This window comes from Paramormyrops kingsleyae, chromosome 5 (assembly GCF_048594095.1).
Source record: "Paramormyrops kingsleyae isolate MSU_618 chromosome 5, PKINGS_0.4, whole genome shotgun sequence".
Classification (NCBI taxonomy): Eukaryota; Metazoa; Chordata; class Actinopteri; order Osteoglossiformes; family Mormyridae; genus Paramormyrops; species Paramormyrops kingsleyae.
The window spans coordinates 22,792,112-22,817,064 of NC_132801.1; the positions used below are offsets into that span (position 1 = coordinate 22,792,112).

The 24,953-nt window shown below is 46.7% G+C and overlaps 1 protein-coding gene across 1 annotated transcript in view; it reads left to right on the plus strand.

The window, feature by feature from the left end:
• Nucleotides 1-571: 571 nt before the first annotated feature.
• The window catches only part of samd14 (sterile alpha motif domain containing 14), a 30,240-nt gene continuing 5,858 nt past the window's right edge, over nt 572-24,953 (plus strand). The window contains exons 1-7 of the mRNA XM_023820860.2: nt 572-858; nt 3,484-3,531; nt 19,356-19,513; nt 20,215-20,533; nt 21,687-21,774; nt 21,864-21,932; nt 23,180-23,309. Of these exons, the coding sequence (XP_023676628.1) occupies nt 3,492-3,531; nt 19,356-19,513; nt 20,215-20,533; nt 21,687-21,774; nt 21,864-21,932; nt 23,180-23,309 (804 nt within the window). The 5' untranslated portion in view covers nt 572-858; nt 3,484-3,491. The remainder of the gene's footprint in view (nt 859-3,483; nt 3,532-19,355; nt 19,514-20,214; nt 20,534-21,686; nt 21,775-21,863; nt 21,933-23,179; nt 23,310-24,953) is intronic.

Below are 24,953 nucleotides of genomic sequence, written 5' to 3' on the forward strand. Positions count from 1 at the left end.
ATAAATGGCAGTGGAATATTCCATGGGAAATTTGACTTGGAGATGGCATGACATGCTACGTTGTGTATATAAGTGTATGTACTCTGCTATGATCTGATATCGCATCCAGACTTGTGCCCTTTGCCCCCCGTATAGGCTCTGGGGCTGCCCACCACCCAGACCTGAATAATCAGCTATAAGTTGAATAAATTTAATTTGAAAAAGGCAGCCATCCGTTGCACTTTGTTTATGGACAAAAACATCTTTAATATCTCTGTAAGAGACCACAGCTCAGACTGCACCCCTGCTGCCGACCATCTTATCGCATTGGTCAGGATCTTACTATGAATCCTTTCAGCGGGGATCGAAGAGTCAGTATGGAGCAGCAAACTCTTTCTCCTCACCAGCGGACCACATTTTGCCCGGGCAGATCGATCTTTCTTCCCAAAAAACTGCAATCAGCATCACTCTCCCCGTCTGCTGCCCTCCCCCACCCTGAAACCTCCGTGCTCAGAAACACAAGAACACGGCAGCTCCAAATGTGAGACTGGGTGGCGGAGCTAAGATTTAAACGGCTGACGTGCGTGTCTGTCTTCCCTTCCCTCCGTCCCTCCCTCCCTCCCCCTCCTTCTCTCTTCAACATACTCTCTCTCTCTCTCTCTCTCTCTCGCCTCTCCTTCTCGCTCGCTCTCCTGCCTGTCCTTGGCTGAGCTGCCTCACACCGCTCGCCTGCCCGTCAGCAGATCCAGGAGGCCGCTTCACCCTGTGGATGTGTTCGACCGCGCCGTGGTCCCCAGGACGGAACGCAGGACCACGTAGAAGAGCGATGCTCACCAGCCACGTCCTCTAAGCGCAGCTGCGGCATGCCTGCAATTTAAGGTGAGTTTCAATTGCATGGCTGTCACCCCCCTGTATTTTCGAAGCCTGTCCTCTCAGATTCACATTCACACGGCATCACCGTCACGTCAAATGTCTCGCGCTGCCAGAACTAACAAGTGAAAATGAGATGGAGGGGAGGATGTGTCTCGCCCCCCTACACCCCCCCAGGTTTGTTTTGAAATTGTTGGCTTCCTACTCGGGCAAACGGGGCCAACTGAGACAATGATAGTCAGACATACAGGGGATCGGCGCTGAGATGAGCATGCTTGCTGTGTTGTTTTCCACATGAAAGTGCCCCCCCCCTCCCTCCCCACACCCCCTCCGCATCTGATAAGCCTCAACAACTATCCAAACTCGGCACACCTGCTCTTCTGAAGCTGGCTCACTATATAACACTGTGGCGGTCTCGCTTGTCAGAAGCATGCCGGTTCTGTTCGTGGCGTGTGCGTCGGTGGGACCAGCTTGGTCCCTGGGGACGGCATGATGCAAGGCCGGCCGCGTCTTGCCCGGCTGCTCTAGCTGCCACTGTGCAACTCCTCCCGAATCGGAGCTCCGGCCAGCTCCTTACCCCCCACCTCGTTGGTGCCCAGCGTGTCGCACGCGTTCCGCTCCGGAGTCCGTGCCGCGTTACCTGGATGTGCGTCAGCTCCTCCCACAGCCGAACACGTGTGTCTGTCCAACTAAACGCAAACAGTTAGAGGGGCGAGGCCCTCGTCATTTTGGCCCACGTTCCCTACTTCCCTGGGCCCTTCTTTCGCTCTCCTTTGTCCGTTTTAATCTCTCTATCAATCCATCTGATCTATGCTTCCTGGGGCGTTCACCCAATTATCTTTCATCTCCTTCGGTAGCTGGGAGCAGGGCTCTGTGACATCCCATTGGTTCGTGGCCGTGACCTTATTATTGCCTGGGGGGGGTCAGCTTCTGGCAAGCATACTCCCCCATTTGTCATATGTATTGAGTCAATTCCACAGCTGCAGGCATGACCCCCCTCCCCCCCCATTTTCTTTTTTATCTTTCTCTGAGGTTTATGCCCCTGTTGTTCATTCCTGATAGACCAGGACACCCATACAAGCCATAAATGAGCACTCACCCCACCGAAGATGAACGTGCATCACTAGGCCTGCTAACAGAGACACGATGTCTTAGGGGCGGATGATGCTTAAAAATTCACGGGGCAATTCCAAATGATTATTGCCCTCTCCGCTCCCTTGCACAGATTTCTTTGGGGTGAGCTCCTCCTGTGAAATGAATGCATTTGCATATATATTTTACTGTTAACGCTTCCTGTCCTTCCTGTCACCTGCAGAACTTAAAGCATTACCTTGACGGCCATCTTGGCAGTCTTGGGCCTGCATGACAGGATCATAAAATTGATTAGATTTATGGGCTCAAATCCAGTTTCCTGGCTACTTCCTTTATACCCTGGCCCATTACTGGAAGCCGATTGTCTTAGTCCCTGGTGGAATCCAGAGACCAGCAAGCTATTGTTGAGTGCTGGGCGTTAACCAGTCTCAGTCATATAGGAGGTGTACTGACCGCTCAGCCCCAAACCAGCCGCCGCCCCCTCCCCACCTCCCTGCTTGCTTTCTGCGCCGTGTGCGATGCTGTGGAGCCTCTCAGGCTGGACATGTCCATACCTCCTTCCGCTCCTCCATATGGAGGCCGGGACCGCAGGCAGCCGGGCAGCAGATGGTGCCGCTTCCCTCACGCCCGGTCGCCAGCCCCTGGACGATGCCTTACACGTGCCCGTGGCGAGCGGCCAGGCCACCCATCCGTGCCGCAGCTCAAAGCTGGGTGCTGCCTTTCAGTCGTGGCTTTAACCGTCCTGCAGTTGCCGCCTGGTGACAGACCACATCACTGCTGGTAATGGACAGAAGACAGTCAGGCAGAGAGAAGATCTCAGTTCACCTCGTCAACCCGCAAGGCTTCTATTATAGAGCAACAGTGATGCCCATAATCACAAAGAGTAACCAAGGTGTACGGGACCGACGCCGACGTCACGCTAAGCCAGAGACTCAGCTACAGGCAGACGGCTCCGTTCTGCCCTTCTGTCGCATTTCTTGCAGACAGGAATCTGCACAGGACTCTAATCACTGAGCTTAAGCATGAACTTCCCTCCATGATTATGACTTTTGAGAGGGTGTCACAGAAAATGGAGGCAGTCACAGTTGCCTGTGACTTAACCTATTGGAGGTACCTGCTGTTTCCATAGAATGGGATTTCCTGGGATTTGACTTCTCCATTGTATATTTTAAATCAATACAAATTTGGTCTTCATTACGACGTACACGACCTCTAAAGTTTTCCTATATACACCAATTTATTTTATTTTTTTTGGGGAGGGGAGGCTCTGCTATATGTATATATTCATCTAAAGAGCTAAATTAATCATGAAATATATTACAGTCGGGCACATGAAAAAAGGGTCTAACATGTGTAGTATTTGAATAAAATGGGGCTGACTAGCATCTCTGCAGTCAATGGAGAAGCCTCTAGTCATCGTGGCAGAGACCCACCTTTCCAACTTACCAATTTACCAGTTGTCGGTGTTTACAGTGCTCTGCTGGCTGACGCGGGAGTGTCTACAGCGATTCTTCTCTTTCTGTCTCCCTTTGTGTTTAATAGCCACTGCCATGTCTGCCTCACAGCCCGGGGAGATGGAGAATGTGTTTGGTGAGTCCCCACTAGCCGGCCTCCTCACCGCCCCGCTGACGTCACAGGTGCCATAACCCCATCTGCTGGGTGACGAAACGCCTGCTCCTTAGTGTGAGGAGAAGCTGCTACACTGTCGAATCCCTGTTACTTTAAGACTTTGAGGGTTATTTTCGATGATTTAGGCCTGCACTAAAAAGATCATTGAGTTATCCTAGATATTTTACAGCATACAAAGCAAATGCAGGCGTGAGAGACGGTAAAGGGAGCAGAGCTTTCCAAAAATATAGCATTTTATTGCACCTCTGTGCTTTCTTGCTACATCAGACAGTCAGCGGGAGCACAGATCCATTTGCACTAGGGGAACACCGGCATCCAGTTACCTGATTTGCCAGCCTGCAGGATTCAGTTTCTCCTGCCCCAGCAGCTCCTCGCTGGCCCTGCATGCTGCACTGAAATGCTTCCCGTTTCTTCTGTGTCTTTGAGCACAGAGGTTTCAGGCCCTATAAACGGCGCTGCATTCTTAAGCTTTCGCCTAAAAAATATGCGTTGAGGTCCCAGTTAGTCTCAAAATGTGAACATGGTCCTTTACTTCGTTGGAATGTATATGGTTTGTGGACATGCTGGGATGTAAGAAAACCTGCCAAACGCTGAAGTTACTAATCTGCCATACATGTATTTTCTGAAAACTGAGTTATGACCAAAATCAGATCTCTTATGCTGTGTTTTATCTTGTGGCAAAATATATCAGCTATGCTTGGTTTTGAAGAAAACACTCTCTGCTACATGTCCAGGTGGACAGTGTGCCTTTGTAGGAGAGTAATGTCAGCATTAGGTTACTGGACGGTGGGAGTTACCTTACTGGTTTCTCATTAAAATGCCTTTAAATGTTGAAGAAAGGCCATTCACACCACAGTCAGATCAGTGGGTAAAAACAACCCAGGATCCTTTCTGACACTGATGATATTAGGCATTTATGAATGCTCTCTGATTTCAAACAGCAGGTCTGCTCTGGTATTTTTGTAGGCACTAACACTTCACAAGCTGACTTATTCGGTCCCTCAGGTGGGATCTTCAGTTCAGTGAACTAATCCTCAGCAGTCATGCAAATTGTGGCTTTTGTGCCAAAGGATTGACTCCCAGCTGCGCCTGACCTGTTCCACCTGGACTAGAGGTTTACTATGGTGACCGGATAATCCCTGTCAGGGAGGACACTTCAGCTAGTAGCGGATTTGTAAACTATCATTTCAATTAAAAGGACCTGGATTCCACTTAAGAACTGAGTTCTTGCTGTGTGATTGGTCAGTTTGCTATAAGCATGTATGTGTCACTAATGCTAGAGTCTTTCAATCAAGGAAACAAACCAGTCACAGCACAAGAAGAACTGAACTATTTAGCCAAGCACAGGAGCCCTTCAGTTTCAGAGTAGTTTGTAAAACCTGAAGCAGCTCAAAGTGTCCCCCTGAAATGGATTATCTGCTCACCTTAAGGTTGCCTGGAGAGGGGCAGAGGCCTGGCTTCACAGACACAGGCATGGAGTTCATCTTACGCTGCTCCTATACCATCTTCCTGTCAGGACTGCAGAACAGACACTCTTGGGGGTGGAGCCGGTGGATTTTCAGACTGGGGGGGAAGTCAGTTTGGGGGTTTGGGGAGGATATTGTCTTCTTTTATTTATGAACCACCAAGCATCTACTGTGGGGGAGGGGGAGGTAGGGCTTGGTCAATATTTAGTGAAAATGCAGTCAAGGAAGGTTCTTGTGAGCACAGGAACTGAGGTGTGTTCAGTAATAAATAGTACTATATAAAAGCATTCACAGATTCAGTCTGTTGGTGGGGGCATTTGTGTTAGCATGCACAGACATATAAAGACATGCACCTCAAAGCTGTGAGGAAAAAATACCACTGAGAGGAGGGCGAATGCAGAGTTAGCCGTTAGCCATCCATGGCTACAGCTGCACTCTGTCCCGAATAACGAGGCATGACATAAAAATATATCTCTGTTTGTCATAGAGAATCATCATGAGGAATGACCAGAAGGGGCCAAGCTGCATCACTTCTCTTTTAGCACACAAATTTAGTAAAATTAAGGTCCCATTTAGCGCTTGTTCCCTTCATGGCCTACTTGAAAAAGCTACTTAGTGAAGCACAAATTGCACAGTAATAAAAATGATCAACAAAATCCACTGATCTTCCATATTTTGATGAAATGCATAGATCAAAATGAAATGACTTGATATTAACGCATCAGATTTTGTGCATCCGGTTCTATAAACAAAGTAAGGACCCCTTTCATGCTACTGCTGTGGCATAAATGAACCAGGGAATGAGGTCATGATGCTGTTAGCTGGTTAGTCTTGCTTCGGTAATAATTTGGTTGGCTCCATTCCTTCTGTGTGGGATTCAGCGGCGTAACTGCTGTGCCAGTCAGACAGCCCCATGGAGCTTCTTATCGTGCTTAAATGATCTGACCTCCTGAAGCCATAGTCCATTAGCCGTTTACATCACGCAGCAGAGTAGGGGCCTTCTGCTATCCAACAACCTCGCTTCACAGATCAGTTGATTTGGAGCAGTGAGTTTAGACTAAACATTTAAAACTGAGCTCATGCATCTTTAAATACGACGTGACCAGATGTGGGCAATCACGCGTGGCATTGCATTTAGGTAAGCATGAGTGTTCCCCTTTCTTTGGTGGGGAAGCAGTTAAATTCACATCAAACAGAGTCACAAAGCGATTGCGCTGAATTAGCCTCCGCTTAGACACCACAACGTTATTAGTCTGAGCAGTCGATCCTGAGATGCTTACTTTGGACAGGAGTGACAGTTACGACAATGATTTGTGTCTATAGACATGTCCGCCCTTCCACCCCAACAGCTTCCCAGCATGCCGTTGGTGCTGTGGCCAGAGGCTTACTTGCACAATAATAAGATAACTACCTAAGAGGGTTGTCAGCAAGGGGGAGGAAGGCAGACTAATTAGGTTGTGATATTGCGAGACCCGGGCTGTCCTTCGCTTTCAAAGGCCTCAGCATGCCTTTTACGAGAGCTCCAGCTCGCATTGGCCAGCCTGCCTCACCACTCTATAAATAACAGCATCACCTCATGGAAAATTCCCTTGTTTAAATCTGTGCTATTTATCAAAATGTGATGGGGAGATCTTGTAGCCCTTTCTGATGTGGTGCTCATGGAGTTATACATCTAACATCGCCTAGGGGAGACACTGACATGCAGGGTAATTTTTGGATCTAATGTAGTGTATACCTTATAGGACAATGGTGGTTCTTTGATCTGTCACCCAATGCTACTGAACTATAATTCAGGGCTGAGTTTAGGAGACACCATTCCATTGGACCCTGCAAGCCATCATGTGCCCCCCCTGGTTTTAATAGATTTAATTACTGTCCAAAGAGAACAAGACTTTGTACACCAAGCCTTCTGGATCCAAACAGTGAAGCAATTTGCATGAGCTTTTCATCTGAAAAGAACAACATAGACCAGCATGATTTTTATGAAGGTCTATGCTGGTTAGGCGCTGGTTAATGCTGGTTAGGTGCTGGTTAATGCTGGTTTGGTGCTGGTTAATGCTGGTTAGGTGCTGGTGTACCTGCTGGACCAGCATAGCTGTGCTGGTCTACCTGCACATGAAGTTGGTCCACCAGCAATATTTCATTAATGATTTTGGTCCACCAGCACTAAAAACAACAAATATGCTGATATAACCAGCATGCATTGTGCTGGTCATACTGGTATCCAGCTATGCCGGATACTATGTTTTTCCACAGGGTTTTTGCCTGTATTTTTTCTGTATTATGCACTGGCTCCTGAAGTAAAGGTTCTCTATTTATTCTAACGTGATGAATCAGATAGTAAATCCAATACACTGAGATTCTGAGAAGGTTTTTGCACAAGAAACTTATTTTTGAAGTTTTCCTTACAAATACCTGGATACAGTCATTCTTGCCTATCCTGCATGGTCTGTGTGCTCAGGGATTAAGTGAGTCAAGCTGTGGTTTTATTTCTGCTTTTGCTAATTATTACCTGAGGGCGTTGTGCTGCTGAGTTGGGGTAGTTCTCCGGCAGCGGGGCTGTTCTGACTAACTGACTCATTGGAGAATCTTCCGGAGGAGCTGAGCACCTGCAAGCGGTCAGTTGCTCATGCTAAGAGGTGCATTCTGGGTCTGCTCTGCATAAACCCCTATGCATGTGTCCTGTGACTTACAGAATGATAAATCCGCTACCATCTAGCAGAACCTGTGCTGTGTTCCTCCATGCGCCCTGATGCAGGTAGGTTCACAGATGATGAATCAAACTGCGTTGGCTCTGTCCCTGCCCTTACTCTTGTTGTCACCATTAACAAGGAGAATCATGCACACAACTCCAGAAAATAATGATGTAGATATTTCTTGAAATTCTTTAAAGTTACCTACCATGTACTGATTACACTGATTAGAATTACATGGAACGGGGTTCCCCACTTCCAGTCCTGGGGGGGTTATGACCACAGGTCTGGCTGCTAGCTTTGTTGATGGTGAAGATGTATTAGGCCATTTCAACTTCCTTGGAACAATCATAAACAACAAAGGATCCAATAGTCAAGATACACATCGCAGACATACACTGCAGACTGACACTTGGGAGAACTGCAGTGAAGGGCAAATAAATGAAATCGTCAGAAATCCTGCGATATCTCTCGACCAGAATCATTCAGAAAGTGATATTTTTTGTGACATTTACGCCTATATAGATGTGAAAGCTGGAAAATGGGACAGCAAGTGCAGCTGGTACCTGCACAATGTTGCAAAATACATAAGAAGCTACTGTATTTGGGGTATATTATGAGAATGAATGAATCAGAAAAGACAGTAAAATGTGGAAAAGCTGATGAAAAAATTGGAAGAGATGATTAGGAATAAGGTGGATGGGCTGAATTATCACAGTGATGATTGAAAACTTGGTATTAGGAACCTGAAGAGCCAGAGAAATAATAGGACATTTTGGAGAATTGCCATCTACATGGCTTCCATAATTATACTCAAATACCTGATTGAATGTTATCGATCTCCCTCTCCCTTTATCTCTATATATGGGGGGGGGGGGGGGGGTGTGGCTCAGTGGGTTATGATGCTGGGGGGTGTGACTCAGTGGGTTAGGATGCTGGGGGGGTGTGGCTCAGTGAGTTAGGATGCTGGGGGGGTGTGGCTCAGTGAGTTAGGATGCTGGGGGGGTGTGGCTCAGTGAGTTAGGATGCTGGGGGGTGTGACTCAGTGAGCTAGGATGCTGGGGGGGTGTGGCTCAGTGAGTTAGGATGCTGGGGGGGTGTGGCTCAGTGAGTTAGGATGCTGGGGGGTGTGACTCAGTGAGCTAGGATGCTGGGGGGGTGTGGCTCAGTGAGTTAGGATGCTGGGGGGTGTGGCTCAGAGGGTTAGGGTGCTGGGGGGTGTGGCTCAGTGGGTTAGGATGCTGGGGGGTGTGGCTCAGTGGGTTAGGATGCTGGGGGGTGTGGCTCAGTGGGTTAGGATGCTGGGGGGTGTGGCTCAGTGGGTTAGGATGCTGGGGGGTGTGGCTCAGTGAGTTAGGATGCTGGGGAGGTGTGGCTCAGAGGGTTAGGATGCTGGGGGGGTGTGACTCAGTGGGTTAGGATGCTGGGGCGGTGTGGCTCAGTGGGTTAGGATGCTGGGGGGGTGTGGCTCAGTGGGTTAGGATGCTGGGGGGTGTGACTCAGTGAGCTAGGATGCTGGGGGGTGTGGTTCAGTGAGTTAGGATGCTGGGGGGTGTGGCTCAGTGGGTTAGGATGCTGGGGGGGTGTGGCTCAGTGGGTTAGGATGCTGGGGGGGTGTGACACAGTGGGTTAGGATGCTGGGGGGTGTGGCTCAGTGGGTTAGGATGCTGGGGGGTGTGGCTCAGTGGGTTAGGATGCTGGGGGGTGTGGCTCAGTGGGTTAGGATGCTGGGGGGTGTGACTCAGTGGGTTATGATGCTGGGGGGGTGTGGCTCAGTGGGTTAGGATGCTGGGGGGTGTGACTCAGTGAGTCAGGATGCTGGAGAGGTGTGGCTCAGTGGGTTATGATGCTGGGGGGGTGTGACTCAGTGGGTTAAGATGCTGGGTGGGTGTGACTCAGTGAGTTAGGATGCTGGGGGGTGTGGCTCAGTGGGTTAGGATGCTGGGGGGTGTGACTCAGTGGGTTAGGATGCTGGGGGGGTGTGGCTCAGAGGGTTAAGATGCTGGGGGGGTGTGGCTCAGTGGGTTAGGATGCTGGGGGGGGTGTGGCTCAGTGGGTTAGGATGCTGGGTGGGTGTGGCTCAGTGAGTTATGATGCTGGGGCGGTGTGGCTCAGTGGGTTATGATGCTGGGGGGTGTGACTCAGTGGATTAGGATGCTGGGTGGGTGTGACTCAGTGAGTTAGGGTGCTGGGGGGTGTGACTCAGTGGGTTAGGATGCTGGGGGGGTGTGACTCAGTGGGTTAGGATGCTGGGGGGGTGTGACACAGTGGGTTAGGATGCTGGGGGGTGTGACTCAGTGGGTTAGGATGCTGGGGGGTGTGACTCAGTGGGTTAGGATGCTGGGGGGTGTGACTCAGTGGGTTAGGATGCTGGGGGGGGGTGTGGCTCAGTGGGTTAGGATGCTGGGGGGTGTGGCTCAGTGAGTTAGGATGCTGGGGGGTGTGACTCAGTGGGTTAGGATGCTGGGGGGGGGTGTGGCTCAGTGGGTTAGGATGCTGGGGGGTGTGGCTCAGTGAGTTAGGATGCTGGGGGGTGTGACTCAGTGGGTTAGGATGCTGGGGGGTGTGACTCAGTGAGTTAGGATGCTGGGGGGTGTGACTCAGTGGGTTAGGATGCTGGGGGGTGTGGCTCATTGGGCTAGGAAGCTGGGGGGGGGGGGGTGTGCACATCCATCCTTCCATCCATCCATCCATCCATCTTACATAACATTTTTCCAATACAATGTGATGCCCATTCCAAGAAGCACAAGACATTTAAACACTTACTCATCATAATCTAAAGGGTCCACAGGCTGCAACAGCAGACCAACATCATTGCTGCATGAATTCTCCACATTAAGCAGTTTTAGCAGCACTGAGACGATGGTTCCTCTGGTCCGGCTACAGGGAAGGAACAGAGTAATGCAGCAGACATTAGACCATTAGCACACGGCAAAAAACGCCTTGCCACCGCCCTGATGCATCACTTACCCCATTATTCGTAGTGATAATCTGCTGTAGCTGACAGCTTAATAGGACGACCGGCATGCAGCACCATGTCGCTGGGTTTTATGGTGCGAAATGGGAGCTCATAAAGATCACGCATCATCTGTGCACACACGTGCGTGCATTCAGGCACGTATCCAGCATGGCTGAGTGCCTGGCAGAAACTCTCACAGTTATCTGGGAGTGATATTTATCAAACAGGGTGAATTAAGTCCACTTACTGTGTGCCTTTGGATTGATTGGCACATGCAAAGCATCCAACACTAGGCAATGAAATTTTCTGGGTTTGTACTGAGGTAGCAATCACACTCCCTAATAAATACCGCAAAGCATTTCTGAAGAAGAGAAATTTCGGTATATGCTTAGAACTATAGATTAAACTAGGATCCATGTAGGAAGTCTTGGAGGTTGCATTTCAGTGCACTATGAGTGTGCATGTTACCAATTTCCATTGAAGGTTTAAACCACGCCTTGCAAAAATAAATTTATGTCCCCACTAATGTAATGGATGTTATCTGGTGTGCATGGGTGTGCATTATTGCAGAGTGGGCAGCAGAAGAAACAATTGTAATGCTCAAAGGAAGAAAAAATGAATGAAGAGTTTAATTTCAGAAAATGCCAGTTATCAGTTTTGTATATCAAAGTGTCTTCCAAAAACATTTTTCTAATAAAATGGACTTAAAAATAGAATATGTCTGTTGCTAGACAGCGAAAGAGAAATAAGTAGATTTTTTTAATAATTTGTGGTTTGGTTCATTTACTGTGGAATATAATTGAATTAGTATTCCACACAGGAAAGCTTGGTGGCATTGGATGTCCTTTGATGCAAACCGCTTCATTTAATAACAGCAAATAAATGCTGAAGGGAGTATGAATTCTGGTCCCTCTGGCATTAGCTACTGGGCACAGCTGCTTTTACACAATATCCGAACAATCCCTTGCATTCGTGCTGCGAACAAAGCAATCTCTTGGGCAGCTTTACTTGTCATTCCGGACGTGAGCGATTCATCAGTTAGCAAAGCCGAACATTTACATTAACGAAAAACAGCCACAGATCTGCCAAAACAAGTGTAGATGAAAGCGGTCTGTCAAGAGAGAGGTTTGGGGGATTTATGAGATGCGGCTGCTTTTCTGATGCCTGAGCCTCCCACAAAGTGCTGATCAATAGGCATAACACTCTGGATTTCATTCATACGAGTCACTCATTTTGTTTTAGCGATTTTCTTTCGGTTATGCTACACACTTGAGATTCATTTCTGAACAATCCCCAGTTTAGTTGGCGCTCAGTCACCAGTGCATTTCTCTCAAAGTCATGGAACCATTTTTAACCATGTAATCCAGTCATCAGCAAGCCCAAGCGAGCCCCAATTTCAATCACAGCGCACAGTGCCATGGTTCTTAAAATTCCTGTCTATTGAATGGGACGTTTGCACTGTTGTTAACGTTGACTTGTTTTGCTTTCCTCAATGGCCAATCAGGGGCTTCTTTAAGTACAGCAAAGCTGCTGTTTATACTGTATCAGTCTGCCCAGGGAGGGGAAAGGCCTTGGAGAATGAGAAAAAGCAGGATTTTATAAGAACAGTTATTGGCTTTTCTGAACAGACACTGCACCTCCTACAGCTGACAGGAGGTCATAACAAGATGATCGATGACATGCCTGCCTTTACTTCTGCATTTCCATTTTGGCCAATGCCGTTGTTCAGGCAAGCAATGTTCTGTCCTTTCCCGGTCCCTGATGGGCTGCTTTGGTACTGGGTGTATTTGCTGTTAAAATTTCAAAGCTCAGTTTGTAATAAAAGAAATATATACTGGGTTACACAGTGGTTAGCACTGTTACCTCTGGGACGTGGGTTTGAGTCTCTGCCATGACTCCATGTGTGTAGAGTTTGCATGTTCTCCCCGTGACCTCGTGGGGTTTCCTCTGGGTGCTTTGGTGTCCCCCCATAGTCCAAAGACATGCTGAGGTTAATTGGAATAATCAAATTTCCCAGTGATGTGTGTGTGCCCTGTGATTGGTTGGTGCACCATCCTGGGCTTTTTCCCTGCCTTGTGCCCATAGGTTCCAGACCCCCCGTGACTCTGAACAGGACAAGTGGTTTCAGAAAAGGGATGGATAGTATATACTGGGTTGCTGCTTAAATATAGTGACAATGCTGCCACTGACTCCCCAGGAATGAGTGGACAGAAATGTGGACTGTAGCCTGGTACTCAGATGTTACTATAGTGTGCCACAGGTTTGGTCTAACATGCTAAACCATTGAGTTACTGGGAGCAGCAGTCACTCAAGAGGGTGCCATTGTCATCTGAGATCCCCCGGCTTGGCTCCAGATCATTGCTCAGAGATCTGAAATGTAGCCCCGCCCCCTCTGCATTGGCGATCAGCGCCAGACTGGCATCCCATCCAGGTTGCACCTCGCTTTGCACCCGCATGGCTGCTGGGTAGAGAAGGATGATGTTACTGAACATATGCTGTGCGGGCGAGCTGCAGGAACAGGGTGACAGTCCCTCTGCTCGTTTTCACTTTTGTTCTCCTTTTGTGAACAAATGCAGAGACACGACATTGAACTCATGCAACATTTAACTTGAGTGATGAGGTCATAGCATAATATATCCCCATAATTATACCCCCCACCTCCTTGTTTTATTTGACTTAATTATACTGAATGGGCAATACAATTTGCCACGCGGGGGGGCAGGGTCCTGACAGGTAGACCCCCCCTGTTAAGGATCCGGGCAGGTTTCATGCGAGGACGAGGCATAGTGCGGGTCAGAACAGAAAATGTGGACGACCCACTTGCGGCTCACCAGACAGGGGTTTATCAAACAAAACAGAAGACATGAAGAACACTACAAAAACCAAAAGGACCACGAGGGTCAAAAACTAAAGGGGATAAACGAAGACTAAATTTACAAAAGGGTCAAGACAGGCAGACTACAAACAGAATATTCAAAACCATCACTGACATCCAACTATCACAAACATACATATCACCAGACACAGGAACTAGAAAAACTCATACAAATGAAACACTAGGGAACAAAATACAAAAACAGAGGGGGCGGGATTCAAACATGCAACAGAAGGCTGACAGACCACCACATGCTCAATGAGTTGAGCCATGCGGCCGACAGGGAGCAGGAGGAAAACACAAAGACTGACAACACAAGGGACAGGATGACCAGCAACACCTGCTGGCCAAACGGGGAAGGGACACAGAGTGGGACAACAGGAGCTGACCCTGACTCCCCCCAGTGCCCCAGAAAGTCTATCCATTTCTCCCACTTTATTGACGGCCCTCTTTATGACAGTTGCCACCTTTAATTAACATGATTAGCTTCACGTTGACGTTCATCTGGCACCATGAACATTCCTCTGTCACCTTTGATCAGCATGCAAGCAATACGCTACTGAGTGTATTTTGATCTATCTAGCTATGGGATTTTCTGAGCACACTGCAGAGCGGCGCTGTGGCAGATGGAGGTAGAGGAGAGCATCTCTGAATGGAGTGCCTCTCTGGCCAATAGCAGTCTGACTCAGTCACGGCGCAGGACACATATTAATTGATTTAATGCATTAGATGCTCCACTTATTTCCAGAGAGCTGGGCTGGTGAAAAATGGAAGCTCTGCAACAGACGGATATTGCATTTTTATTTTTTCTCAAAAATCTTCTCGTTGGTAATCGAATGACGGAAATGCTTTAAGTGCAAAAACAGGAAGTAACCCGAGACCAGCGTGCACATGGCATAGTCAGTGCTTCCACCTAAGGACCATGGTGAAATGGGAAACGTCACTTATTCTGCAGTCGGTACTGGGTTCAGGGAGGATCTGATTATGCTACAAGAGCTCTGATCCACTCCCAGAATGAGTGAGGAGCACATTTCCTCCATAAGGGATGGATGTTGTAACCCTCTAACCAGTTTATGCACCGTTCAGATCCTGATTTATTTTCACTGTTACTGTTTGTTCAAGGAAAATGAAAGTTACCAGTTCTCACTCAATATGACAGAGGACAGCATCCGTTCTCTTATGTTACAACGTCAACTTTCCAAAATCAATTCTGCGTCCTCTGGATAAGTCTTTTAAGTTGTACACATCTATATATGCCCCCAAATAAACTGTATATGTACACACACCCAAACCATTTAAAATTCATATAAAACGGTGGGGCTGCTGTGGGTATCGCTGTGTCCTCACATGTTCAGTGCTGGGGAGTTTCTCCCTGTCCTTTGCTCTGTGGAATTAGTAGGTTTTCCCTGGGCTTGTCTGAGTTTCCTCCCTTAGTCCAAAAACATGCGGTTTGGTGAACTGGCATGTCTGTGGCACCCATAGTGTGAGAGTGTGTACCCATGATTTACAAGCACCGTGTCAAGGACGCTCCCTGACCGGTGCAGTATGCTGCCTGGGATAGACCCCAGGCTCAGTATGGCCCTATGCTGGGTAAGCGCTTAGGGAAGATGAATGAACAAAGGAGCATTAGTTAGCTTTTTTAACACTGTTATTCATAATGTATTTTAACAGAATAACCTTGCCAATTATTAAAGAACAAAATCATATTAAGAATAGACAGAACATGCATCACATAGACTACTATATTTGTAATTCCTGTGTCTAGTTTCATGATAATCAACTGGTTTCATAATGTTTAACTTCTGTTTTTCAGTTAAAATTCCAGAAGGGCTGTAAATTTAAGGATAAGAAATGTATATAGTCTTAATTTTTCAAGTAAATCGTCTACAGGCATAAGCAGTTTTGAATAAAAATATCAGTTCATTAAATAATGGATTGTTAATTGGAAATTAGTTTTGAAAATATTAACCTGTCTTTATGGGGCATGCAGAGTTTGCTTGTTCTCCAACACAGGAGACCCCTGTCAGTATTTTAAGATGTCTGTTTTAGCACAGATAGGTATGAATGACTACCCACAAATGCAATCTGAATTGTTAATAGAAACAATTGAAAGTGCCCTTGAATTCGGCTATACTTGATTGCCAGAGTGGACAACCTTTCATATCTCTTTTTATAATTAATTACTTCTTATAAATGAAGGTGCATTGAATGAAATTGAATTCAACAGCACTGTTTTAAGATCCTGAAAGTAAATTGTATTATGTAGTTTTTTTACCAATTAACCATAAAAAAGTTTGACTGTATTATATGTTTATTGCAGTGTAATTCTAAAATGTCACTGGTTTAAATCACATAAATATGAGTCCATCTATATGAGAGTTTAACTAATATTGTTTTTCAAACAGAAGTATGGTCATTACTTTCACCTCGCATGTGTGTCTTCATTCCATCCAGAAAGGATTACAGTAGTGGCCCTAAGGTCAGTTACCCCCAGTTAATCATCATCATTATCTTCTCACCACTTTTCCTGATGAGGGTCAGAGTGTCATGTCCTGTCTGCCATGTCCACCTGACCCTCCTGTCTCCTCCCTAGCATGACCCTAACAAGCCACACCTGTTACTCATTTGTCGTACCTCTTGTTCCTAACCCTTGCGTTATTCACTCCCTGCTGCCTCTCGTTTGCTCCCTCATTAGTCCCATATATATGTGCTTCCCAGTCCTGTGTTGCCTAGTCCGGTTATTGACATTATACCCTCATATTGCCTGTGCCCTGCCTTCCTCTGTGACTCCCATTTTGATCTCTTGCAATCTGGTTTATTTCCTGTTTTATGTTCTGTGTGTTTAATTAACCCCCTTTTGTTTTGCAACCATACTTGCCATTGAGTCCTTCATCCCGTCCGACATGTCACAGTGACTTTTCAAATTAGGCCGTTCATTCCAGGGTCATAGACCCTAGGTTGTTATTGGGAATCCTCACCTATTCTCAAGGTTGCCGGGAAATATATTCCCTACAACGTGTCCTGTATCTGCCGCAGGACCTCTCAACAGAGCAGCTCCTTGCTGGCATCCTTGTGAGATCCTCGAATCACATCCCCTGTCTCCTCTTAAGGAGTACACTCACCAGAGAGTAACACCCACTCTAAATTACTTTGACTTTGTGCTAAGTATGCAGTTAAAGTGCTTACTACATCCAAATGAAGACTGTAAAGTAGCGATCTTGATACCCCATATTCCTGCAGCACCTCCCGCGTATGTATATGCTGGGGTATGCAACTAATATGCTTTCTCCACATCCACAAAACACTGATTAGTATATGGCTGCAAATAATCACACAACCCGAAGAAGAAGAATTGGTCCAATGTTCTACAGCCAGGTCAGAATCTGCAATATTTCTCCTGAATACTTGGTTCGACCATTATGCAGAATTTCCTTAGGGCTTAAGGTTTGTTAGATGCTGACCGTTGTGCTCCACTATAGCTAGAACACAGCCACTAGTCCTCCCATATTTCCAGATGGATTTCATCCACCCCTGCAGTCATTCCACTAGGGAGCCTTCTGACCAGCATAGAAACTTTAGCTGTAGTGATAGACTCTGATCTACCAGAAGTTTCCACCAGATGGACTTCCTTCCTTATGTATGCCTTTCACTGCTGCATCCCCAGAGCCGGTCAGCACTTATTCACTCCTGTTGAACACAACCTGAGCAAAGTCCTGTCTCCCCCTCACAATTACCGGTTTGTTAAAACATCTCCAAATTCCACCCATAGCCAAACTTCCTGCCTTTGTAGCAACCCTTCATGCCTGTCATTCTTTTTTATCCAACTCAGGAGAGCAGGACTGCCCTGAAGGCAGCTAAACAGCTTCCCTAGTCACTGGTGTCCAGCAGCAGGTCCTAGGGATGTCACCCTGACAAACTCCAACCTTTAGGCAACAATTGAAACCTTGAACATGTTTGACTCAGACATGTCACTGGCTTCAGTCAGCACATGGAATTCACCTCTATGTGTTGAGATATGGTCAGCTACATCCAGACAATACCTTTATGTCTCCCAAAACAGCTTAAGCTTCTTGTCTGTGGGGAAAGTTATTATATACTTCCTAATCCACTGTCCCATGCCAAGATCCATCTGCGTCCATCAGACCACCCTACAGTATACACCTCTTGGGGGGGGGGGGGGGGTCTTGGTAACCCTATTCCAGACAGGGTACCCTGATCTTTCTTGGTACCTACCCAAGGGCATTACATTGGGTTGAAGATTGGGGATGTTGAGGTCTAAACCCATTTAAGGGGCTCCAGGTGGTTCTATTGGCTGGTTTTGATTACGGGGGGGGGGGGTTACAACCCACCATCCCCCCATGATTTATGCCCATATACCTATCAGGTGGGGAAGTTTGATGGATTATAATATGTGGCTTCTTCCCACAGACCTATTCACCTAGGGGAGCCTCACCAGGAGCTCAAGCTCCAGACAATATAGCTGTAAGGATCAATGAAGCACAACCCCCCACCCCCCAACACACACACGCACACACACACACACACACACACACCACAGAGGGTCGCAGGGCTTGGAGAAGTCTACCAGTTAACATTATTGGCAAACATTCAAATAATAATTTCAAGGAAAGAAAAACTCCTGTGCCGCGATGGGTTGCCCACCACTTCCTGCCTTGCGCCCGTACCTTCTGGGATAGGCATTCTGCCCCCCACGACCCTGCAAAGAACAAGTGCCTATAGAGAATGGATGAATGGAAAAACACTACTTTCTGAGGGCTTTCTAGTGTTTCGTTTGGTATCAAAAACAATGGATAGATTCCTACCAGTCTAATCCGCCTTGGGTGTCAAGTAGGACCCAAATGTGCATGGTGTTAAGGTGAACCTGGCCGGGGATTCCCTGAGGAATGAGGGTGCTGTGCCGGGGATTCCCTGAGGAATGGGCGTGCTGTACCGGGGATTCCCTGAGGAATAGGGGTGCTGTGCCAGGGATTCCCTGAGCAATGGGCGTGCTGTGCCGGGGATTCCCTGAGGAATGGGCGTACTGTGCCGGGGATTCCCTGAGGAATGGGGGTGCTGTGCCGGGGATTCCCTGAGGAATGGGCGTGCTGTGCCGGAGATTTCCTGAGGAATGGGGGTGCTGTGCCGGGGATTCCCTGAGGAATGGGCGTGCTGTGCCGGGGATTCCCAGAGGAATGGGGGTGCTGTGCAGGATGGTTTTCAGTTCGCACACTTTACTGCAGTGTTTCAGCTCATATACCTCCCTCACGGGTGTGGCAGCACGTATCTGCTTTTGGTTACGTCTCCTTGCCTTTTCAGTCTGCTCTGATGTTGGATGGTGCTTTGAAGAGATGGCCAGACTCTGTCCTGTCTCAATATCCTCAGTCCAGAGGGGATGGGGTGGTGGGGGGTTATCATGTGGCCACAGGAAGGAAAGTGACAGGTGATGTCAGCTGGCTGGTGAGGCTGGCATCTGAGGCTTATTGTATGTATGATTGTATGGCTAATTGTATGCCTGAATGTGAAATATGCAGTAGGATCTTCCTCCTGCACATGTCCCTCCACTAGAGGGCACTCCTGTTTGATTGTGTAGCAAGAGCTCCGTTCACCTCTAGGGGGGAAACACTTATCAGGACTCAATCATGTATAGCAATAGTATAAACTTTAAATTATCTGCAAGTTGACATTGCAAGTTCTTAACTTTAAAATGGCCATCAGTAAGATTTAGAACTTGTGTATTTTCCACTTGAGTGTCTTTGATCATTAGTTTGTTTCTGCTCCGCTATCCCTATTAGATCTGAATGAAGCCATCCCGGAAACAGAGTTACTCGACAGCAGTCTGCAGAAGGCCCGCGCTCAGCTGTCCGTCAAAGCCAGGAGGCACCGCCCCTCGCGCTCGCGGTTCCGTGACAGCGTGAGCTCCACTGAGGGAGATGAGAGCCTGGAGAGGAAGGTGCTGCAGAACATGTTAACTCTGATGTGTTTACCGCAAAGTTTGGGGGAGATGGTCACCTCCACTGCGTTTACCGTAAAGTTTGGGGGAGATGGTCACCTCCGCTGCGTTTACCATAAAGTGTGGGGGAGATGGTCATCTCCACTGCATTTACCATACAGTCTGGGAGAGACCGTCTTCTTTTCTTGTAATTTATCGCAAAATACACTATTGTGTCATATTATGTCATGACAAAAACCAGATAAACATAGTGATTTAGAAGACTCATGTTTACTGGTGAAGGTGAAATAATGGCATAGGAGAAAGTTTGATATTGGGGAGGACACAACTTAATAATTTAAATGTAAAGGTCTATTTTTTGAAGGGGATGAATAAAGCCATATTAAATATTGGGTGGGAGCACATGCCCCCCAGTTCCTACACCCCTCAGTTACGCTCTATTTCACTGAATAAAGCATTTTAATACCAGCCACAAGAAGCCCAAACACGTCAGCTGCTTTTTAAGTGTATGTCAACATCCTGCATTATTAGTAAAAAGCAACATTACACATACAAATACGTATCTGCCATTATTCTGACAGCACATGACATATTTCCAGAGACAATGCGGTTTAAAGGTTTGCTGGAATGTAAAAATGAGACATACACAAAACACTCTATGCTATACTGCAGCTTGTCACCTTGTGTGTTTGCCCCCAAAGTCTATAGACAGCTATGGCAGCCCCATGCAGAACATGCGCTCTCCTCTCCACTCGGCCATCCACGGGTCGTCCGTTTCGCCTGACTCCCTGCTCTCTTCCTCGCCCGTGCTCCGGAGCCCGGCCTTCGCCTTCGACACCTCCATGGTGCGCCGAAGCCTGGAGGAGGGCGAGGCCACCCTGCCCGCCCCCCGGGGCCGCTATAAGCAGCTGACCAACACGCCGTCACAGGAGGCCCTGTGCCCCACCCCTAGGGGCTCACCCCCCAGCTCGGACAGCTCGCCCGTCTACATCCGCCGGGAGCAGCACGCCGAGAGCGAAGGTTACGCTGCTGTCACTATTCTCACACCTGACTGTCACCTTAGTGTCACTTAAAACTAGGGATTCCAGCTCTGGTACCTTAAAATGCCAGGCGTTATCTTCCATATACAGCTCTGAAAAAAATAAAGAGGCCACAGCAAAGTTTTCACTTTATGGGTGTGTGTCTGTGTAAAACTCTGTAACTCTAGCCTGGCTCTTCCCTGTTTCTAATTAACGAATGACTTTTTCCTTACCTTACGAGTCTTCAGTCCTGCTTCTAGGAGTCTGATACACACTGTCCTAGCAGTGCACTTCACACCTGCACTTAATGTTTCCCATTGTTTTTGAAGATCAGTTGAGGTCATCCTCTAATTTATGAGGCACTGCCGAATAAGTTGATGGTCATCTCCGGCATTAGAAAGTTGCTTCTGCCCTCTACCTGGCTGGTTTCTGGTCATTCCCAGTGTCTCCTGCTTCACCTTATTCTTGTGTACTGCTGTCTTAGAAATTTTGAACCTGGAAGCAACTTGCTGCTCAGCATAGCCTTCTGCCAGCAGAACCAGCATTACCCAGGATTTTAAAAAGCAGATTTTTACAAAATATATAGTGGTCTCTTCATTTTTTCCAGAGCTGTACAGTAATGCGATTGATTTTAGAGAGAACCTGCTGATGGGTTTCCATTTACCAGAAGGATGCTGCACTGCAGATGCTGTCTGTCTCTGCTCTGTATTGCAAAATCAGCCATGATAAGTTATCAAATATCACATGTGACAGGAAAATTGACTGTTTTGAGGTTGAGAATAGAGGAGTAATCATTGGTTTCATTGAAATGTAAATCACGTGTTGAGTTATAAATTGAAGGTTTGGGACATGAAAATGAAGGTTGGTATGTAATGTGTTACCAAATTATATAAAATCTTCTGTCACAAGCTTTCAATTTTTGGGAAATTCAAGGTTCCAATTTTCAGATAATTATTATTGAGAACAAAAAAATCAAGAACAGAATTACCTTCTAATGCTCAGTAGCTTTGTCCTGAGCTGCCAAGACTAGGCTTGGAATCAAAACATATTGCTACCCATTTCGGGATCAGTAATGAAAAGGCAGCTCACAGCTCAACATCACTGCTCTTTTGATGCAATGTTGTGAAGTGTTGTCAACACCTCTTCGTATTCAGACGATGGTCTCGACAGTAGCCCTGCGGAGCCAGGCAGTCCCACAGTGATCTTGGACAAAAAAACCAAGAGGAGATTCTTGGATCTGGGGTCAGTCCCTAGTGGTGTCTTGGGCGTACATTATTGATTTAACATGCTCGTTGTGAATTTTGTGACTGATCGCCTTTTTCTCCTGGCAGGGTTACACTGCGACGTTCCTATGGGAAAGTTAAGAAGGACAAGTCTAACAGGCTGTCAGTGGGAAGCAGGTGGGTTCACCGAAGTAACATTAACCCTGAGTGTGTGGGTAAACTGACTCACTGCCTTCCGTATAACACTGCATGTCAATACAGCAAGAGAGAACAACTGTAAATCCGCTGCCTCTGTGCATCTCTCAACTTGCCTTCCGTATAACACTGCATTTCAACACAGCAAGAGAGAACAACTGTAAATCCGCTGTCTCTGTGCATCTCTCAACTTGCCTTCCGTATAACACTGCATTTCAATACAGCAAGAGAGAACAACTGTAAATCCTCTGCCTCTGTGCATCTCTCAACTTGCCTTCCGTATAACACTGCATTTCAATACAGCAAGAGAGAACAACTGTAAATCCGCTGCCTCTGTGCATCTCTCAACTTGCCTTCCGTATAACACTGCATTTCAATACAGCAAGAGAGAACAACTGTAAATCCGCTGCCTCTGTGCATCTCTCAACTTGCCTTCCGTATAACACTGCATTTCAATACAGCAAGAGAGAACAACTGTAAATCCGCTGCCTCTGTGCATCTCTCAACTTGTCTGACTAACAAAAGCTAAGAGGTGCTTATTTGCACATCGTAAAAATAAATATGTAAAATGAACAAAAACATAAAAATATAATTTCATAACAATAATAATGAACTAAATCCAGTGTTCTTTACTACCAAGAATGGCACATATCTGTAGCGATAAACACCCCTACAGCCATAACTATTGTTTTTTAGCCCATTCGGAATTTACTGGCAAAAGCGCCTTAAGTGAATTGGGAAGACTAACATTTATCCAACGTGTTTCCAATATCCAAGTTTGGTATACCAGAGCCAACAGGCAGATTTGGTCTTATCAACGACTCTCTCTCTCTCTCTCTCTCTCTCTCTCTCCAAAATGTCCCCAAACTGCCGATTATGACTGACTGTAAGCAGCATTAGCAGTAACAAACTCACAGTCACTATTAGCATAATGTTTTTCATGTTGAACATTTACTTGTGAATTTAGATTCTGCCAGTATCAATACATGTATTTATTTCTTACATTGCGTTTACTAAACCGAAAATGATGTAACAGAACGACACGTGACAAATATGTGTATACTGTTACAGCCATAGTATATACCCATATGATGCAATTATGAGTGGCTTTATAACATTTCCACAGAATGTGTAACGCGGGCAGCAAGTGTGAGGAGAGGGTCTCTTTCGCCTTTTATGGAGACACTGTCTCTGTCCTTGTGGAGAGACTGACCCAGTCTACCCCACAGGGAGCCCTCTGAAAGTCCATCCAGGTCCTCTGGCCCCCCCTTCGTGCCTTTCTCCTGGTTCACTGAGAACATCAGGGGCTCTGCGTCCTCCCCCAAGGCCAGCTCACCAAGCTGCAGGTCTGCTTCCCAGGTAACCAGTAGCCACCACAGCAGCAACCTGAAACCATCTGCAACATTGCGTTTGTGTGTTTGATGGGCCTCTCCATGTGTCAGGGGTTGCTATACCGAAGTTCAGCAGTTTGTGCTTTTCCAAGGAGACAAATGACCTTGTTATTCTGGTTTTGTTCAGATATAGCATGAGATCTTGTGTGCGCGTTCTAACAGCAATACATATATATGATATCTTGTAGCAATAACCTAAAATAAATGATTGCACTGTCAAAACAAAAATGGAATATCATAAAATGTGAGGCTGAAATGTCTGCAGTGATTTTATAACATATAACTCATTGATGAACTGGATGAGGACACAATCTTTCATTGCCAGTCTCATTTTACTTTCACCATCATCTCCACCGGCATGTTGCTACCTTTAGGGCAGAAAAAAGTGTGAAGATCTAACACAAAGGTGCCAGGAAGAAGAAGAAAAATATGTAACAGTCTTTCGCATAATTTTCACATTTCTTTGAAGTTAGCTGTGGCTGCCATGTTCTCCGAGATCAAAATCTGAAACCTGAGAAGGCTACTGTCAAAGTGGAATATTTCACTTCAATGTCACATGGTTGGGAGGAACCAATCACAGAGAACAGTGGTGCTGTGGATAGTGCTTAAGGAAATGGAGGAGTAAACTGTGGATGAAGGACGGCAGCAATCAGGAGAGCCCCGCTGGGGTACCTTAAACACGTCGGAAAAAAAGCCGGAAATGGATAAACTGCTAGAGGATTGTAAGATATTTCATTTATTTTGGCAGAAAGCATCACTTAAAGTAGCAAGTACTCCAACAATAACCTTTATCTAATGGTAAAATCTGCAGCAGAATAAAAAAAAACACCCCAGAAATCCATAAATGCAAACTAGTTCAGCACTCTACCATCTCTGGAACTACAGAAAACCACCATGATTTTCATGGTGCTGAACCTTAGTATATTAGAGCCTTTTATTCTTGTTGTCCACGTCTTTATTCAAAGCCTGTAAACTGACCCACTGTCATTCCGTATGGAAAAAAAAAACTACTTTCCATCCTGGACTGTGGATGTTGGCGAGACTCTGCAGGGCTATTCTCAGAAAGGGTACAGAGATAACCCACCTACCTTACGCTTCTCCAAATGTCAGACTGTAACAGCCGCTGCTGTCTAATTCCTTTGTTCAGTGTTATAAATACAGCTGGATATTCTTGGTGCCATTATTCCATCAGCCCCATTTTAATCCCCGAAGCCAACCTGACTGCATCCCACCACAAATGCATTAATGGCTGGTTAGGTCGGTTTTGTAGAACATACATACCAATGCACCAGGTAACCCATAATGCACAAATTCCATTTTACATAATCAGAAAACACAGCAAGTCAAAGGGATTCTGGGAAGTTCTTTCTTTACTGCACATTCAGCTCTTTTGTGTATCTTCGTGCCTTTCAGTGTGAGGTTCTTATTCACCATCTGCAAATCAATTACGGGAAAGCCATCTCCATTAGGCTTCCTCCGCCTGCCCCGCCTGCCCCTCCTGGAGTAATGACTCCTTAACAAGCTTAGTAATTCTGCAGAGTCTGCTTCTGCAACTGCTGCTGGCCAGGCACTGGGAGGAAGGGACTCTGATTCTCTGCTGGGGGAGGCGTTA